The sequence below is a fragment of the Anarhichas minor genome, unplaced genomic scaffold (assembly GCF_050575085.1).
Source record: "Anarhichas minor isolate MPS153535 unplaced genomic scaffold, ASM5057508v1 ptg000030l, whole genome shotgun sequence".
NCBI lineage: Eukaryota > Metazoa > Chordata > Actinopteri > Perciformes > Anarhichadidae > Anarhichas > Anarhichas minor.
The window spans coordinates 9,556,356-9,576,316 of record NW_027466476.1 but is presented as its reverse complement, the minus strand read 5'-3'; the positions used below and the strand labels follow the sequence as shown (position 1 = coordinate 9,576,316).

Genomic DNA, 19,961 nt, shown 5'->3' with positions numbered 1-19,961 from the left:
TTCATATTACTGATTGACTAAATAGCAAAGGATTTGCTGTTGAGATTTTGAAGAAAATCCTGTTTTTCAAAACAGGTTTTTCTAAAACATTTTTAAAGCTGTGGTTACAAATTTCAAGCATAACTGTACTGTGTGTTTAACTGTTGTGACATCTGCAGATGTCAAAATGATTGTTAACTTGACCTTTGACAATGTGATAGTTCCTGTTTTTCTGTTTCTTACTGGAAGGATATTTTCTTTTGGTGTGGCTCCTTTAGGCTGTCGAGCATTTGCTTCACAGTGTGCCTCGGTTGAATTTCATTGACGCGGAGTGGAACTGTACAGGTTAAGGCCTCGAGCGTTTGCCGAGACAAAGACGCTTTGATCTGCATGACCGGCGCTCATCTCTGAACAGCATACTGTATAACCAAGAAAAACTTGTTGTTCCACTGTCTTTTGCTGCAGAAAAGAGACTTGCAGCAGCTGCGAGGCTTTCCATTAATGGGACAATGCCCTTTTAGAAACACATCTAAACTCCGCCGTCTTCCACCTTTCAGCTTGCAGGAATCAAGTTTGATTTTGTGAGGAATCTGACTCGCTGGTACCGATGACAAGTATGAACAATAACTATGTAGAAATAACTGATGGTCTTGTTTACATATGTAGGTCATATAGAGTCATCATGATTACATTGTTTCAGAACCAGTTCAAAAAGTTCAGCACAGTAACTTATGCAGGACTTTTTCATAATGAAGATAGGACCTGTTAACAGGATGGACTAATAAACATTTTCCTTAAGTAATATATTTTCTCTAAATAATGTTCTATCAATAAAGTAATTATCATTATTTTGGCGTACAATACCTGCTGTGTTGGGTCTCATTAAGTCTCATTATATGGAAATAAATTCCCGTAAGCTACTTTATGGTATTTTATGATCTTTCTTTGTTATAAAACCATCAATGTGTTAGCACCTGAACTTTTAAGATACTTGATGACTTGAATTCCTCACTTAAAGTAGGCTATACTTTAACAATTCAGGGAACATCTGATTAACCTTGTCTGTCAACGTGCAACAATAGTCTTAATACCGGAGGCACCACATCCATCTGGCAAGCTAACCAGCCACACCTTGAAGACATTAGAACAAAGTAGTTATGTGTTTGGCCCAAGGTTTTATTACGGAACGCTGACGAAAATATGCTGTGATGAGATATTGCCTTCATTAAGAGTGATTTATGAAGCCGCTAAATGGCACTTTGAAGTTGTGAGACACTTGAGAAGGCCGCCAGCTTGAATGAATCTGACCAGATATCCACGTCCAAGTTGCTTGTGCTCAATGTTTTTGGATGAAACTGAGCAGTCAATGGGTTTACAGGTCTTTTTTTTTTTATTTCACTCTGGCTCAATTGCTGTAAATGTCCATCTTTTTTGCTCAAGCACAAGCTGTTAAATTTACAGTTTTATGAAGTAAAAAAAAAACACCACCCCTTCTTTGCAGTGTGCAGATTCTTGCTGGGTCAAAGTATGAACACTTGAAACAGAAACAGTGAGACATATCAGGTAGCAGAGCTGTGAAATAGGGCTGCGATTAAGGATTATTTCCTTTATTGGTTGGATTATTTCTCTGGATGGATCGTCAGTTGGTTGGTAGTGACTAAGGTGATCCCCTGATTTTCAGCGCCACCATGAAGTTTACATTTTGGATTTCTAGTTAAATGCTTCCAGAACTATTTATCTGATTTGGTACAAACATCATTTATGGTCCCCAGAGGATGAATCCCAATGTGATCCCCTGAGTTTTCTTCTACCTGCTGATCAAAGTTATCACTTATCCAGTGAAATTCCTCCACATCTACTGGATGTATGGAAGTTCACAGACACAAAATTTATATCCAGAGTAAGTCAAGACCGTGTTAGGCGAGTCCGGATCAGTTCCAGGGAAATGCAAAGTGGATTTGGAGAAAAGAAGGGTTCTGAGAGGTGTCAAGACCAGACAGAAGCACAGCAAAATCAATGAATGTTCAAGACCAAAATGGGAAATAAGTAAGTCATGGCATGTAAAAAGATTGAGCCAGGTACCCCAGACGAGGTGTACCTGTCTCCGCACCAACTAGGTGCATCCAAAATAAGAGAACGTGGACCAGGTTGATGGGGAAAAAAGCATTTTTTAAATAATTTATAATGGGCAGGAAAAGTGAAACGGTTGCTTGAGACGAGAACAATTGCGAGTCGAAATAAACAAAAGGCCGAGACGAGCCGAACATGTCGGACATGTGGTCTGGAAACCGAGACCAGACTGAAGCACCACAGCCCTGCCTCGTGGCTGTTGTGGTAGCCTGAACCAGGGATGCTTTCAGGTTCTGTTATTGCAGTATTTATCTCAACTGTCATTGTTTTCAGAGGCAGACTATTTCCCCTAGGTGGTCTTGTACCAGCTTTCACCACAATCAACCCGCCCAACCAGCACACTGAGGCAGGTTCAGGCATCACTGAGTCGAGAGGGCTGTGTGTGTGTCTGTGTGTGTGTTTGTTCCTGTGCTTCAGAGATTTCGACTTTCAAGGTGAGGACATTAAAAGTGAACCATTCCTTGCCTTTAAAAGAGGCTAAAAATGATGAGGAATAAGGTTGGAGTGAGGTCAGTCATGTTGTGCTGATGGTTAAGTCTTGGCAAGGCCGTCGTACTGTTGTGTTTTTTTTTTGTCACGCACATTTAAAAAATGGAAAAGGAAGTTTAAAACAACTCGGCAAAATAGGAACTTGTTAAAACTCAAAGACAGATTTCTAACAGATGATCCCAGAGAGCAAGAACAAAAGCTTATCATGCCGCTCCCCATAAAACAGCCTCGTTCATAAAGAGCTAATGAAAACAATATTTGTGTGTACTCGCATGCAACCAGTGTCCAAAATCAGCCGCACCGCCCCAGGCTTGTAAATAAAGAAATTACCCGGCAAGATTATTTCCTTCCAACCAAATTAATTAGTAAATTCAGAGGTTTAACTTAAAACCTGCGCACTCGTACAATGGAAGTTTTTGTCTTGATCTTTTACATGGCCTCCACATGGGTATGAAGTTCACTTTCTGCTTATCATGTCATGTTAACCATCTACACAGTGGAGAAACAGGAGAGATGTTTAGCCACTACAGATTTAGAGCAGCGAATCAGGAGCCTGTGACAAAGCCATATTTTTACTACATTTTGAGTTCTCTAAAAATGAAGATCCTGCACATTTTGTATGGTTATGTGGCGCTTGCCGTGTGCTAATTTTTGCGTATGTGTCAGCTTGAGGCGTCCCCTTTCACCTGTATCAGGCCTGTCCTTACTGGAGAGCCTTGAACACACTCATTGTTATTTTGCTCTGACCCCTGACCTCCTCATAGCTCCACCCACACCTGCCCTTAGGGGAAATACCTGCCTGCAGTGATGTGAGGAAACTCTCAGACGGAAATTAGAGAGTAGAAACTCTCACAAAAACAAGCCACAGGACGTCAGGTGGATTTAATCTCTCTCTAGCCTCTCTCTCTCTCTCTGGCTCCTTCCTTCTCTCAACATGCCTGGGGTTAAATCAGCCTGGGCCATTAGGGAATTAAAGGTATTGATTACGAGGCAAGCCTGTTGTGTAGAATGTTTGCTAATGAGAACAAGTAGATGGCCATTGTTTAGTGCTTGTCTTAGGAAAGAGGAGGAGACGAATAGAGGGTCACCCAATTTAGCACTCAGGAATGAAGGCTTGAAGCCAAATGCAGACCAGCATTGTTCTGAGCAGGTGCAATAAATGTCATTTTATTATTGGATATTGTTAAGCTAGTCTAATTCATGTTCACAGTGTATGATGTGTGTGTTGTGGCCTTTTGCCCGTTTTGATAAAAATGTCTTAGCATAGTTAATTTAGTTTGTAATTGCGGAAGGTGAGACGGTGATAAAGCAACCTCTACAGCCATGCTAGCAGCTCTGTGAGGCTGTTCTTAGGAAGAGCAGCGCTTTGAGCTAAATGCTAACATCGGCGTGCTTGCATGATCACAGCAACAATGTTAAAATGCTGAACTTTAGCAGCTATAATGTTTATAATATGTTCACCATCTAGAGTTTAGCATGCAAACATCTTGCTGTTTTGATGGAGGTATGAATTTGTGTACCAATTTTCATGACAATCCATCTATTATTTGTTGAGATCATTTACTAATACCAGACAAATATTAGTCTGCTGGTGGCGTGAGATGCCGTGGGAGCAAGCTGTCAATCACAAGGTGTCACGCCCTAAAGCATGCCCTGCTTTGTATTGTATTTCCCTCTAAATGGACCATCATTTACTAAATGAACATCATGCTGTATTGAAGAAGACTTAAAACTAGCGATCGAGACCATAAACTCATGTTTACAATGTTTACTGAGGTAAAAAAAAAAAAAAGGAGTCGCCCTCTGATGGCTATTAGAAAGAATTCAAGTTTAAGGCACTTCCGCATTGGCCTCACTTATCAGACCCTGAGGTTGGACTGACTGACCATCCCTAGAGCCACGGTGCTAGCGTGGCTGAAAGTGATGGTTGTTGGTATGACCCACAGCGTGGTCCAGAGCCAGATGGCAACTCCTGTCAAGATTGAAATAAAATGTACTATTCGTGGTCTTCATTATTCTTTATTATGGTTTTCCATTGACCAACATTGTGGCTCTTGATATCTTAAAAGTATCGGCAGGGTTTCATGAAATATGTTATGGATATTCATGGTCAAAATAGGATAAATGTTTTGATGAATGATTTTCCAGTAGTAATAGTTTATGCAATTGCTGTTCAATGGAACTGAGAAATCCATGAAAGGATTTGGGCAACAGCTAGCTTCCTTAGTTTCCTCAGCGTGGAACAGCACACCACAGAGGCATCTCGGACTATTCCCATCCGCGCTCTATTTGGTCAACAAAAGTAGAGTCTCATGACATTTGCTGACCGCATTCATGCTCTCCAGAGCATGAATGTTTTCGGGATATCTGATTTAATCACTCCATTAATTATTGTCAAAATGTCAACTCACAAGATGTAGTATATAATTTACAAAGCGCATTATTTCTTAATAAGGCCCTTTGATTAATGACTGCATGCCTTTTTCTCTGCTCCATCCCCAGAACAAAAAGCTACATGTTTAGTTTTAGGGCTGATTAGACTCGAGAAAACAATCAGCGTGCTATTGGTCATTACTTTCATTGTCATTACTGGCGTTTTAAGCAGTTGGTCTTGTGTTACCTACACTCAACAGTGTCTGGAACATTGCTTTTTTTTCATCAACGACATCCAGATAACCAGGACAACCTGCCACAGTGGACAAACAATAAGTCGATCTCTTTGAAAGTGAATGAAGATAAATGGAGGTGCACCGCTGTACGTATCTAACGCCCGAGGTGGTCCTAAAGTGTCTGCTCGTCTTTTCATCTCCCAGTCGCTTCGGTATCAAGTCCCCTGGGACTCCTCGGGACTCTGACTATTTGGTTTGTCAGTGACGCAGTGTGGCGGCCATTTTTCATCTCTTCCCCTTATTGTTCTGCCTGGTCCCCGAGGAGGCACTAATTATTCATTTAAAGCGCCGGCTCTTCCCTCTAATTAGATGGTTAGTCACTCTCCCAGGGCCCCGGGCTGGGTCATTGATCTCCTCCATCTCAATCTTGTTGTAACACAGCCTCCACCACACACACACACACACACACACACACACACACACACACACACACAGACATATTTAAATGGTATAAAAGAGGACATACAGATACAGTAAACATGCACGTGATAAACAAGAAACAGTGGAGGCTCTCTCTCTCGCTCTCACACACACTCGCAGCCCAGCAGCGTGTTTTGAACATCCCACTAGCAAAGTCAGTCTGCCGGAGACAAATACTTCTCTCATTCTGTCCAATAATAAGCTCCTTATTGTCCAATGCAAACTGTTCCCATTTACAGGCTGGATAATTTATGATCTCCATAGAAAAGCAAAGCATGAACCCCAACAGAAACAGAATAGCGACTCCCACCTCCTCACAAACAATACACAGTTTCCAGAAATGCTCGTCCTGGGGGAGTTAGTGGCATATTCCTCCGTTTCTCTTGTGTTCTGGCAGCGCTGTGGTGCAGGCGACAAGACTAATCACAGGCTAGATGAAACGCTGCAGCTGTATTTGTTTATGTATTGAATGTACTGTACTACAAAAGGGGTAATAAATGGAGCTGAGACACAATGACAGAGAGACAGAATGTGATGGAGGAGAGGGGGGGGGGGGGGGCGATCACATAAACACCGACTGTGATAAGTGTTGTTGGTTTCCTTGATTTGTTGCACTTAGCATTCCTGGAAAGGCAGTCTATGTTCCAAGAGTGTGTGTGTGTGTGTGTGTGTGTGTGTGTGTGTGTGTGTGTGTGTGTGTGTGTGTGTGTGTGTGTGTGCGCGCATCAGATCTGAATTGTTAACCTGTCGGCGGTGCAGTAATGGGTCAGTGGGAGTGTTTCCAAGGCTTCAACATACCTGTGTTTCAAGGCTTCTAGCACTGTGCTTACAAAGTACTGCTTCACCTCGTTGACCTCACTGCTGTAACACCACCTCTCTAATGTGGAAGCACTGATGACTGTAATTGGATTGTAATGAAGCAGCGGTGCTGCTTAAAGGCAGGATTTTGGCCACAGTGAATGTTGAGGTTCATTTCTTTCCAGTGTTTCCTCAAATAAATTCAGTTTGAGTTCTCTCTCGCTTCTATCAGAGATTGATATCTCTACTGTAGATTCAACTTTCCTATAACTCATGAGTGATATCAAAACTAAATCTCTTGAGATGTCAAACTGAATGCGAGAAAATAATCCATGAAAGAGATCCCTGTCTACAAAAAAGCTTCGAGGGTAATGCGGCATGAAAAGAAAAACATTTAACTGTTAATGCGTTCACAACGCCGTCAGAAGACAAAGCATGTGATAGTGGATCAAAATGTAAACAGTGAAAGAGGAGGTGACAGTTTTCCAGCTGCACTGGGATCAATTTATGAAAAAATTTGTCAAGAAAAGAGGAAGAAATTCTGGGAAAAGGGCAACATGACTGTAATCATCCATTACGGAAACCCCACTCCATTATCACCAACACAATGAAGGAGTCATCACAGTGGTGATGTCGTTTACGATCAGTCAGCCGCTTTGAAACTGACCTTTCATGCTCCCACATCCTGAATTCATCAGGCGATAACTGACAGCCCATTCAGGGTTCAAACAAACAACTAAAGAAAACGAAATCACCTGCTGACAAGAGTCACTTCTACCAGCCCAAATGATAAATATGAATTAATTTAAATGTATGTAGGTGAAGGGGGAAAAGAAGGAAGGAAGGAAAAAGGTCAGAGTTTTTGTTCAGCCTAATTGTCGGTCATGTGACTCAAATCATTTGCTCCAAGTCTCAAGCAAGTTCTTCTCTTGGTGAAGTCAAGTCAAGTTACTCCCCAGGAGTCTTACCTGTAATATCTGGTCTTTATAAAGGCAAGGTATTAATACCTAATAACCTAATAATAACAGCTAACAGAACTACCGGCACACACACTGCTGTACCTCATCCGCTGCAAAGCAGGCCGACAGTTTGGTGAGTTTAATTCTGCTTTTGGAAAAATAGTTTTAAGGGTCTTACATGACGACTTCGAGCCGATTGCTTCCATACATCGCCGCACGTTTCGAGTTTGAATGAAGTCTGCTTGACGAAGCTTTACGGCCCATTGTATTCGTTCTATCAAACATTACAGCCGTGGACGTTTCAGACACACCTGGTTGAGATCTGCACTCTTCTGAGTGCACCTTTTTAGCTTTTGTAAGAGTTTGGTATAATTAGAAGTTTGTTTGTAGAAGTTTTAATGCCTTACATTAAGGATTATAGAAAGCCAAAGTTCTCAAGTGGTAAATATTTTGTGAAATTGGTATAAAAAAAAAAAAAAAACACACAAAATGATGAGAATGATGACACATTCAATCCCAGCTGTACTCTCTGCTACGGACATATTTCAGTTTGTTGGGAAAAAGTATTGATGTTTAATACACTGCCTTAATTCTGGTGGTTTATTAAATGTTTTTTCAAGCTCTCAGGCGCTTGTATCTACATTTGTTCAGTGTCATCATGGCTTCCCTTGGAGATTTTAGGATTAGGACCGACTGTGAAAATAGCTTTTCTACTGAAATCCTCCAGTGTTTCAACTGTGATTATAAAGCAGAGACGTTAAAGGTCCATTGCTCCTTCAGGCTTCATATTCTCTCTCTCTCTCTGTGTCTCACCTCATCTTTTAAGTGAAAATATGTGGCACGCTGTGTTGGGTGGATACGGGCAAGAGAGACATATTAAAGTCCCATTAAAAAGAAAACATTTCTTTAACTCTCTCTCTCTCTACCTCCATTTCTTTCTAATTAATTTATTGGCTTCATTTTGCTCTTTCCCCTCTAGATATCATCAACATTTATAACCATAATTATGTTTCCTTTAAACCGCCGTTTGTTATATCCCTCTGTGTTCTTCTTTCCTCTGATGTGTTTTGGGTCGGCGCTGTTGTTGTGTCTGCTGCGTCAACAGAGGTGTCTCATTTTCCCTGCGAGACAGACACCCAAGAACGTTGTTGTTTCGCCGGCCGCCTCCTGTCTGCCACTGTGATGCATTGTGGGAAGGCTAACTAACTGCTCTTCTCCGAGCTAAGGCAGCAGGCTGCCAGGCTTGTGATGAATCTGGCTTGAAGTCGAGCCTTGTTTAGTTCTCTGTGTCTGTTTTTTTCTCACTCCCCTCCCGCTGTGATCTCCTGAGGTTTTCAGAGGTCTGGTCTGGGCTGACTGGAGCATTTGTGCACCTTGTGTTTCCTCTATTTCTCCCCTCTGGCTTGTTAAAGTCTAAATTCCACCGACAGCTTTGAAGTGTGTTGAATGTGTTTGTGTGGTTTTCTTTTCTTTTATTGTACGCGGTGATATTTGCACTTGTTGCGCCTGCAAAGCAGATGTTTTTAAGCAACAACACTTTGCTCTGGAGTTTTCAGACAATTTTACACTGATTTTTTTTTTTTTTTGATAAACACTGCATGCAGAGAAAGTGCAGTGCAGGCAGAGGCTGACACCTTCTTCGTCTCCAGTTCCATAAAAACCTCCGGTGCTCTGGTGTGATACGATCCCACCACCTGCCGCTCTTCAGGCAGCGCTTCACAGCCCCTGGGACGGGAAGAGGACAAAGACTGATACATTGATTCGCCCGAAATCTTCCTGTCACAGCCAAATGAAAAAGGAGCACTGTGCCTTTAATCTTGCTGTTGAGCCCTGCAGTGGCATGTTCTCCTCCGCTTTTCAAAAAGCTCCGTCGAAGTGGTACCTGGCTGCCTGCCTTGCTCTGAGGGAGGTTGCTGGTTCCCAACCAGGTGTTTATCGCTGCTCTCTTCTCATCTCCCCCTCCTGCACACTTCACTCGGCTTAATCCAGTGTATACTTAAGGCACGGATATAAAAGAAACTGCTGTCAGCACTGTTCCGTCTCACCGTGAAATATGAAGATTCTTATTACTGTCATGTTTGCCTTTAACCCGACATATAATCCAGCCCTTAATTCTGCAAGTGTGCGGCGTAAAGTCTTGCTAAATGATTCAAACAACCATTTTAATCCATTTATAAAGCTTTGGCATGCTTGTGGCTGTAAAAAAAAAAAAAAAAAAAGGAATATTTCACATGATTTATTGCTGGTCTGAGGACTTTGTCTTCTTCAAGTAATCTGTCAAACACAGTTCAGCAGCAAATCTGCAGCTGCAGCTAAAATCTCCTCCGGTTACTTTATGGTCAGCAAACGTGGGTGAAGCGCGGCGGAGCGGCCCTCTCTCCGCCTCTCCATGTCCCCCCTCTCCCCTCCTTCACGTTTCCAGTCCGTGGTGGACATTGTTGGGGAATCTAAAACATTTTCTCCCAAAAGCCTTTGTGCCTCATTCTTACATAAACAACAAGAATCTGCAGCATCTGTTGCGCATGCAGAGGAGCTTTCGTGCCAGCCACAAATAGTTAACATTGGCAACAACTGGCACCCCAAAAACAATTCACGTGTGTGGTCTTTATCAAGGTTACTTCAGTTCATGAAGGCAGTTTTGAGAGAAACCCCTCTACATTGATGTTATACATATTCAAATTGCATGCTAATCCTTTTTTTTTCTTTTTCTTTTGCAGAATGACAATATATATTCCCAAGTGTAATAATGACAAGCGTGTAAATTCGAGTGTTTTTCTATTTCTTTCTGCCAAAAAAACTGTTGTTCCAGTTGTTCACTGGTGGAACTTGCTGTCATCAGACGGAGCAGCTTTCAATATGCAAATGTGTGAGGAAAGAAGACAACTGGGCCGCTCCAGAGATGTTCAGTTCTAGGACAGTGTTGGTGTTTTGGTACAGAATCAGGGGACAAACAGCTCCACTGTTGTCAGACGAGCTTCCACAAAGCAGGACTGCTGTTGCAGACAAATAGACAGGACATGCCCTTGTGTAATATCCAACTTATGATCAAATGTCCTTTACACATATGTGAGGAAACGGCATTGCCGAGTCCTCTGCTAAATTGCATTTGCATTCATGTTTGAATTTCTCAAAATAGGATTAGCTCTCCTGTCCCGGGCCTACTCGGAGAAATTCACCATCTTTGTTCTAAATTTGATAGGTTTAACGTTGCAAAAATGATTTTATTATCTGACTTGACCTGTTTCTGTAGTGTTTTAATTTCAAGCTCAGGAAATCTCAAAAAGCCTGCAAGAAATTAGATTTAAAACTGGAAGCATCAGTCAGTTTGAGCTCCGTATTAAAGTTGGTTTGTGCGTCAGTTAACTTGCACATGCACACATGAAATCGAAGACGCTTGATAAAGAACAAGGCTGTTTTGTAATGTCACATGCTTGTGATTTTTGCATTCACGTTGTTCCTCGGAGCATTCACAACTATTTTGGACACAGTCTTTTTTCCCCCTCTTCTCTTTTCTGTCTTTTCCTAATGAGCATGTTTGTGCCCTACGGTCAGATGACACAAAGTCCAGTTAGACTGAAGAGCTTTGGGGGGCAGATTTTTCGTACTTGCAGTGAAAATGACTTACGGATTGTGCATTTACTTCTGTTTGTCAAATCCGTTTCACCTCAAAACATGGAAATGAAACAAAAATAAGCTTGTTCGAAATCGCAATGACAAACAAATCACAAATGGGCAATAGGCTGCTGGAGGCTCGGTTGGCACCGGTTGGAGCTATTACCTTGAATTTAAAGGCTTTGGAGTGTTAAATCACTGCGCTGGATTTTGAAAGATTGCATAGTATTCGATAGACACACAGCGGATTAAGGGACGAATACGTCTGACATGAATATGATGTGAAGGGTGTCAACATCCTTCTTCCATCTGTATGATCTGTGATCCAGCTGCGATTGTTGGCCTATTTGTGTCACGCGTCCCCAGGTCTCACCTAACAAACATTTTCATGTTCAGTACTTATTGATGTGACGGGCTGCAACAACTGTCAAAACCAAGCGGGTATCAAAAAAAAAAGTAAACCTGAGCTGTGGAAGGATGTAGTTGCTGCTTTTATTGTTTTATGAAAGCGCGGCCAAAGTTTTTCTCAGGTAGCATTCCAGAACTGCTCTAACGTCACTGTGCTCTTGATGGGTTAAAATTAAACCTGCCTTTAATGAAGACCTAAGGTGTTGGACTTGGCCTCCCTCCAGATGTTCTTATTTGTCCAATGCCGTCTGAAAAAGGTGCTTTTTTCTTTTTTTTCTCCGTTTATTGGCACATCAAACTCTCACACACACACACACACACAGTCACACATGTAGAACACGTTATGTTCCTAATCTAATGCGACTTGCGCTCACATCTGACAGGGTACATTTTCTAGATTCCAGTTCTCTCTCTCTCTCTCTATTTCTCTCTCTCTCGCTATGACTCAAACATCCACTTCACCCTCCTCCTCCTCCTCCTCCTCCTCCTCTTTTCTTCAGGGACAAAATTGTTGACTTGGCTGTGGGCAAATTCACACCAAAACATTCAACAGAGGCCTGAATACTTTTTGAGTTTGTCACCATAGATTGCCTCATAGACCCACTCCCAAAACAACAAAGTGTTAATCACAAACTTGATTATAAAACTTGAGAGCAACTTAGACATGAGGCACATGAGGGCTGAAGGCATGCTTGCATCCCTGCAATGAATCTATGGAGAAACCTGCAATTGGCAAAAACACGTTTTTATTTACGCAGGAAATGCTGATGACCAGCATATGAAGGCAGATTGCATCTAAATAGTTTGTGTGTAACTCAATTTATCCCCCCCCCTCTTGTCTCCCTACAGTGCCTGGGAACTTGGGCTGCTTCAAAGACAGCGGTGACCCACCGACCCTGTCCGGCACCAGCGAGACCTCCAACAAACTCACCATCCAGAACTGTATCAGCTTCTGTAGGAAGCAGAGATACAAGGTGAGATTTGAACGTATAAACGTATAAACCTGTAACCCAAGAGATGTTCAGCATTATATCTTAACTCCGATTAAAGCTGGCAGCTTCTGTCGGAGAAAACATTCAAAACATTACAAACTATTGACTCCTTCGTCCCGGCGATCGTACTGAAAAGTCCGAACATGTCCCCTAATTGGACGAAAAAAAAGTCCCCAGTCAGTTGCCAGTGTCTTGCCTAAAATAGACACGAGCTGGCCAGAGCAATAGTCAAGCTTTTATGTAAATCATCTGCATTTACAGGCAATTTCCTGACAGTTATCGCCGCGGTGCCAAGTTTAGTCTATACCCTCTTTATTCAGCCATCAAACGTTCTGTTTCAAACCAACCAGCGGATGACAAATCATCACAGCAATCAATGCTGACAGCTGGAAATGAACGGTTATTAGCCCACTGGGCACCTCCTCTTCAGTGCGTTTTCTCATCTCTGTATCTGGCATGCCATTGTCCCAGCTATAAACATTGCCAGGTGTTAATTTTCTGTCTCAGTAGATCCGGTTCATCTCTGTCTGCATTGACAGATACTGACAGAACCCCCCCCTCACAATTCAGCAGATGTTACAGGATGTGGCGGCAGACTGGCATCGCCTGCCTACCCTTGGACCGTCACTCGTCCTTAATGCGCATGTGAGACATCGGCGCCTCGGAAAGCACGCATCCCTTGTGACGTTCTGACAAAGAGCATGCCTGATGAGTTAGACAGCAATCCATCGCTTGTTTGCTTCTGCCAGAAGTATTCACGTTGGTGTTACTTCATCAGATAGAATAATGCAACAAGGACGTAGCTTGATACGTCTTGGTGCGAGCAGAGGGCTTCATAAATTCCGATTCCATGACAAAAGACGCGGAGTGGGAAATGATGCAGTACCTTCGGTTGTGTGAATTCATTTAGGGCCTGAATGTGGGACAATGGTGTCCTTTTTGAAAGAAGGACAATAGCTCTTTTGAGAACAAGCAGCCAGTGGTGGCGAGGTCAAGACGTGTGAAGGTTTTTTGACGTTTGGCATTCCCGCTCCGACGCTTTCGGGAACGGTTTACTAACGGTTTTGATTTGAAAGATAGATGGGTGCTATTTCTGTGAGGTTTATTTCCTACACCCTGTGTGCAGCTGTGTGTTTGAAAGAAGGCTTCTAATCAGCTGAGAGGTTGTGGTTTTCCAGACTCGGATTACAGCATCTTGTAATCATGAGAGAAAGAGCAATTAGGGCATTTTAGACTCAAGTCGCTTTAATTTCAAAGAGAGAAGGAGCTGCATGCAGTGAAATGTTTACTAAGTGTTAACACACATTCTGCTGATATGAGACAAACAACCCATAAAAGTACTTTTATTTGAATGTGTTGTGTATTTGCAAACTTATTTTATTTTTATGCAAAGTTGTTATGTAATCATGTATAGTTTTATGGAGAAAAATTCCATTTTGAATGTTTTTAGAGGGAATATCTAAAATCTTCATGTTTCATTCACAAAGTTCCGTCTCTCAGTCGTTGGCTTTTTTTCTCGCCGGCAACCATGCCAAATGAATTTACCATGAATGGCATTATGGGAAGTGTTACCCAAAGTTTGTTTTGAATTGCTGATGCAGTGATTTGCATAACTCCTTTTGTTCTTTTTGCAGCTCGCCGGCATGGAGTCAGGATATGCCTGTTTCTGTGGCAACGAAGTGGACCAGCGTGACCACGGCGAGTCGCCCAGCATGGAGTGTAACCATGTTTGCTTCGGCGACCACACCCAGCCCTGCGGTGGAGACGGCTGGGTCATCATCTTTGACAGTGAGTGTTAACTAGTATCGCTGTGGGTCTGACTCTGTGATCTTTTCACATCTGTGCTGCGAGTTAGTATGAATTGTGCTGGGAAAATGCAACAAACTTTAATTGTAGGGTTTCCAAAAGTAATGAAAGGTAAATCAATTGTTCAAATACATCTGTATCTGTGGTAATAACCATTAGGGCTCTTGAGCCCCTGTCCCACTGGACCAAAAAGAAACACTAGAACCCACTAACATCTGACTTTGGCCTTCAGGAAAATGACTCTGCGGTAGTTACAGGGATTTATCAGTTCCGGTGCAATGCTATGAATATGGAATAAATAAAATCAACAGGGATTTTTACAACTATCATAATCTATTAACGTACAAAACTTACAATTAATACGCTCTCCTTAAAGCCACCGGACTCCAGTGAGACAACAGTCATTTTACCTCGCTGATCATCGAAACACTTGACAGAAACAGAATAAAACTCATCAAAATCGTGTTTGTTAGTCTTTGCACTGTTCCAACAATCACCAAAATCTGGTTTGAGAGTTCGAAAGAGAGACTGAATAAGTAACAGATATTATTTTTTTAAAAGAAAGAACCCACCATAATGTTTTTGCAGTTTACTAACCCTTCTTCTGGGCCCGGACAACGCATCCTATTCGTTGAATGTGACACAGTAAGAAAAATAGAAGCAGAATGGCCAGGGTAGGCATACTTGCAATGGGAAAGGAGTCTATTGAGTCTTTTTAAAGCGGGTTTTCCCCCAATGTTTTGTTGAACAAGGCTTCAACAAACCTCCAGAAGGCACAGAAGCCCTCCTTCCCTCGCCATAACTGGGATCATACCTACAACCTTCAACATTAATGCACATCAGCATTTATTATGTTATATAATATTTGACATAATTATTGCCTGTTGGTCTTAGAGCTGCACTAAACAGCTCGTTAGTTTGAGATTGTCTAACTGAAGTTTTAAAAGTTTAAAGAACTATCCATCGCTTTCTCTCCTAATACCTATTCTGAATGCTTAACTCAAAGAAACTGTGTTTAATGTGGATCAATCACTTCATGGCTCATATACCTCAGCCACTCTTACCAGGGAACTCATGAGACCAAAGATAACCCAGTTATCATCAGTCTCAACAGCTTCTAAGCTTTCAAAGCATCGCTGACTATTGTCCTCTCTTTGTTTGTGCTCTTTCTTCCAGCTCGAGTTGGGGCCTGCGGTGGAAACTACTCCTCTCCGTCCGGGGTGATCTACTCCCCGGACTTCCCCGACAAGTACGGGGCTGGCCGTGTTTGCTACTGGACTGTGCACGTCCCCGGATCCTACGCCATCCTCTTCAACTTCACCTTCTTTGAGATCTCCGACCAGACGGACATGGTGGAGCTCCTGGACGGCTACACCAACCACGTGGTGGCTCGCTTCGACTGGCGTAGCCCTCCGAGGGAGCTGGTGAACGTCACAGGCGACTACGTCATACTGTACTTCTACTCAGACCGCACCAACCAGGCCCAGGGATTTGCTCTGCTTTACCAAGGTAGGACTTCACTTGCTGTTCAGTGTTTCTGCTGAGAAAGGTTATGTACAATGAAGAACGGGTTTGTAAAATGTGTCAAAGCCTACACTCTTGGAAATAAGGGTACTAACTAGAACCATAAAGAGTTCGTTGGCTTATCCCCATAGGAGAACCCTATTTGGTTCCTGGTAGGATCTTTTATAAAGGTTCCACCTGAAACCCTTTCAGAGGGTTCTACCCAGAACCCAACATAAAGGGAAATATCTACAACTATCTTTAAAAAAGTTCTACCCAAAGCCTCCTTTGAAAGGTTCCACAGAGAACCTTTCTATGGTGTAATGGTTTTCACCCAGAACCCTCTCTGGAGGTGCTATCCAGAATCTTTTTCTTCTAACAACAACCCACCCAGGGCGTTTAAACCCTTTAAATTCCAAGGGTTTTATCAAGAACCCACCTTGGGGGTTCTTCCCGAGAACCCTTTTATATTCCAAGAACCTACCCAGGATTCCTCATTAGGCTCCTAAAGGGCTGGGGCTGATGTGGTGCATCCTACAACAATCAAAGTTCACAATCAGAGTTTTTGGGAGTGTGAGCTGGGAGGTTTTTATAACACACATGCTTTCAACAATCCTTGAGAAAGTCTTTCTTCCAAAAAGGGTTCTTTGGATGAAATGGGTTGTTAATGGAACTCTTAGTCTTATGAAGAACCCTTACAAAAGGGTGTATGACAAAGAATGATTATGTTTGGTTTGAGTTCTAGCAAACATCCTGAACTACAGTACCCTCAAAACCACCGAGAGCCACATTTGCATAATCAGGTGCGTGCTGGCTCCATGATGGAGTTTTGCATGGCAGCTCTGGTTTCGTGGACTAACGCCTGTTAGCTGTGGTGAGGCAGTTGTCACGCCACTGGCAGGCCCTTTTCTCTTTTCATTTGCTAGTCAATGTCTCACAGCCCCGGGTGATACTGCATATTTAAATCATGTTTTGTTTTTCTAGGAACTCGCTCTCTTATCAAGCTGCAGCAGGCTGCTGTGCTTCAGAGTGCTCCTTGGTGAATTGCACAACGAGTTTTTATGCCACCGACATACAAAACACTGTGATGCATCGCACCCTCTGATCATGATTTTCACTGTAGAGCAGACATACAGCTGGGGAACTATAGCTCACAGGGAGTTGAAGACCTCACAGCAAATGTGTTTTTATCTCTCTCCGGACTAATGTGGAAAATGTAGAAAGACTAATGTGGAAAAAGAAGAGCTTGTTTTTATATTACTGTACGTTCTCTGATGCAGAGTCCCTGCCTGAATAGTCTGAATGCACCAAAATAAAATGTAATAGATAAATTTCTGGAGGCATGATAGTGTAGGTGACATTCAAGCTCACAGCTCGCTACACTGTGAGGCAATCTGTCCTCGCTCCTCCCTCTCTCTGCCTCCATTTGTAATCCCCTGTCATTTTTGTCACCGCTGGCGTTATAGTAAAAAAACAATATCAGAAGGTCATAATCCCCTGACCTCTGGACAGGCACGATCCTTTCTGCTCACGTCTTGGTTCTTGTTTTACGTGAGCCATCATGTAGCCAAGAAATGGAATCTGCCACATGATATGAGAAAGGTCACCTCCTGAAGTAATAGGTTGTTTTTTCTTCCCGAAAGATAGAGAGAAAAATACACAGTCGCTTGGGTGTGGAGATAAATAATAGGAACAGAAACAGAAAGACAACATTCAAACAAAGTTAAAGTAGAGGTAGCGGCACTAAATGCATCTTATATCTCCTCTGTGGCACGCTGAGCGGTCGAAGCAGTAATTTCAGAATAAATGCTCACAGATGACGGTCGACATCGGAGCATTTTCAGCTGAGCCCGGGTTTGAAGCGTGGTATTTTGTTTGCAAATGGGGAACATGTGGGAAGTTCTGGGAACATCACAGTCAGGTTGAACTGTTATGTGAAAAAAATAAAAGAAATGCCACACTGCTTTAACATCCAACCACCGTTCATGGATGACTGGAACCGGCCTGGATCAAATAATATCTAGAATTAGTTTTGGGTGATTTAACCGAGGTGGGACACAGGATGGGTGGGTTTTACCATTCAGTTTGCAGTGCAGTAACTCATCTTACCACTAGGAGTCCTCCTTTATTCCGCAAAAGTTTCTGACTGTTAGCTTCTTCATAAGACATTTTCATAAAGCTGCTTTGAGAAACTCATATAGATTAATAATTTTACTGCATAAACCAGCGATGGTCACAAAAATAACTTTTATTTGTGTGTTTATGGCAGTTTATTGTAAAGTTAACACATTTTCAAAAAGCGTATTTTGGGTTTGATGAGTAATTCTGCCAGAGATTTGTGTAAACCGTCATCTCTGGTGTTATTGGACTGTTATCGCCCAACATCAAAATATGCTTTTAAAACGTTTGTTGTCCTCATATTTGAGCAGATCCTCGTGAGTCCTCTGGAGTGCCTCTTAACTTCTCTCGTCTAGTTTTAGCGTTAAAAGGCTTTTAGTGAACAATTACTCTTTGACAAAAAGCATACTGTAGGCGTCCTAAAGTTAGGACCAGCATGTCTCCTAACTCGGCTAATTAGGAACAACTTTCAACTTTAGGATGTTTTGTGAATTCGGCCCCATTTGAAATATCTTGATTATTTCTGCTGTCGTACTCACTTGAAAGAGAAATGAACTAATCCATTCTTTGTGAGATGTGTTTGGGGACAAATTAGAAAATCTTATCTTACTTACTTTAGATGACTATAATCACAGATTGCTGATAGATTACTGAAATGTTTCTCTTCACCAAAACCTCACTGCAAATTAACATGTCAGAATAAAGTCTGTTAGCAAAGTCTGTTTCTCAGAAGCAAAGAAGAAAACTCTCAAAATCACACAGTGATTTTAAATAAATCACGTCTATGTTTAGGAGAAGTAAATGAAAGGCAGACTAGATCTTATTTAGGATATTGCTTCCCTCTGGGAACACATAAATGAGTTGAAATAGTCCGCGCTCTCTGGCACTGTTGTTTTATGAAGCAAAACTCTCCCACATCTGGTGCTGTGAGCAGGTTAAAACAAACCGAATTTATTGCAAAACACTTTTTGAATGATGTGCGGAGCGGACCGAACAGCTCTCAACACCACATGTTTACAGCACGCATGAGTGATTTTTGCAAAGTCGATCCGTTTCTTCACAAACGCGGTTAATATTGAATATTCGCTCGTGACTCTGCCGTATACTTTCAACAACACGATGTATCGTATTACTGCTCGCTTGTTGCAACAGCCTGGTTTACCCACGGGAATAATTAAAGGGGCGTTAAGTGATATGTGTCCTCAGCTTGTAGAAATTACATGGCAGAGCTTTTGCTCTTATGTGTCTCTGGCACAGCGCGCAGCGCTCACCACTCCTCTCCCTCGGAGCTGTGAAGGGAAACAATACGTAGAAATAGTCACATTCTTAAGAGGTGATATGTCACTTTGAAGAGAACTGGAACAGTAGTCCATTTAGGGCTGGGCGCTTAAGTATATTAACAATATTGATAAGAAGAAGACTTTATTACTGGAGTCTGAGAACTGTTCATACATCACAAGATGAATAATATATATCCTTCAATAATGAAAATGGCAGTCCCCCCCTCGCCCTTTTTCTTTTCTTTTATGCTCCACCATTTATGGATAATTAAATGCAAATTGCATAGAGCTAAATAAAGTCTCACTGTTCACGACTGTCGGTGGTAAGTAAATGTCATGGTGCTTAGCAACAGTTTTTGGTTTCGTTGTTATTGACAAATATAAAATTGTTTTAGTGAATTTGAATGCGTCAGCTTTGCAGTTTTGGTTCACTGCTTTCATCTGCTCTGTTTTCTTTTTCCTTTTATTGTGTACTAAGGTTGATTACAGAACAAGTGAAGACAATTACATGGACACATAAACAGCAAAAAAAGAGATTATACAAAGTACGACAAAGACAAATGACAAAAAACAAATCTGCATTGTTTCTGGCCACAGTGGGCAGCTGTTGTAGGAGAACAGCCTTTAGAGACTCACTGTGTGCTACCTGCCCGGCACCAAGCAGTACACAGACAGAGTTAGAAATGATCTAGAGAACAGAGTGGAGCTTTTAACTGCTACAGAACCTGATTACTCCATTTTTTCGTAGACCAAAAGCAGACCTATAATGAGAGTGAATAATGGTCGCACATTTGATTT

The 19,961-nt window shown here is 42.1% G+C and overlaps 1 protein-coding gene across 1 annotated transcript in view; it reads left to right on the top strand.

The window, feature by feature from the left end:
* kremen1 (kringle containing transmembrane protein 1) overlaps positions 1-19,961 on the top strand; it is a 52,531-nt gene that overhangs the window by 29,101 nt on the left and 3,469 nt on the right. Inside the window, exons 4-6 of the mRNA XM_076104785.1 lie at positions 12,314-12,438; positions 14,091-14,244; positions 15,439-15,771. Of these exons, the coding sequence (XP_075960900.1) occupies positions 12,314-12,438; positions 14,091-14,244; positions 15,439-15,771 (612 nt within the window). The remainder of the gene's footprint in view (positions 1-12,313; positions 12,439-14,090; positions 14,245-15,438; positions 15,772-19,961) is intronic.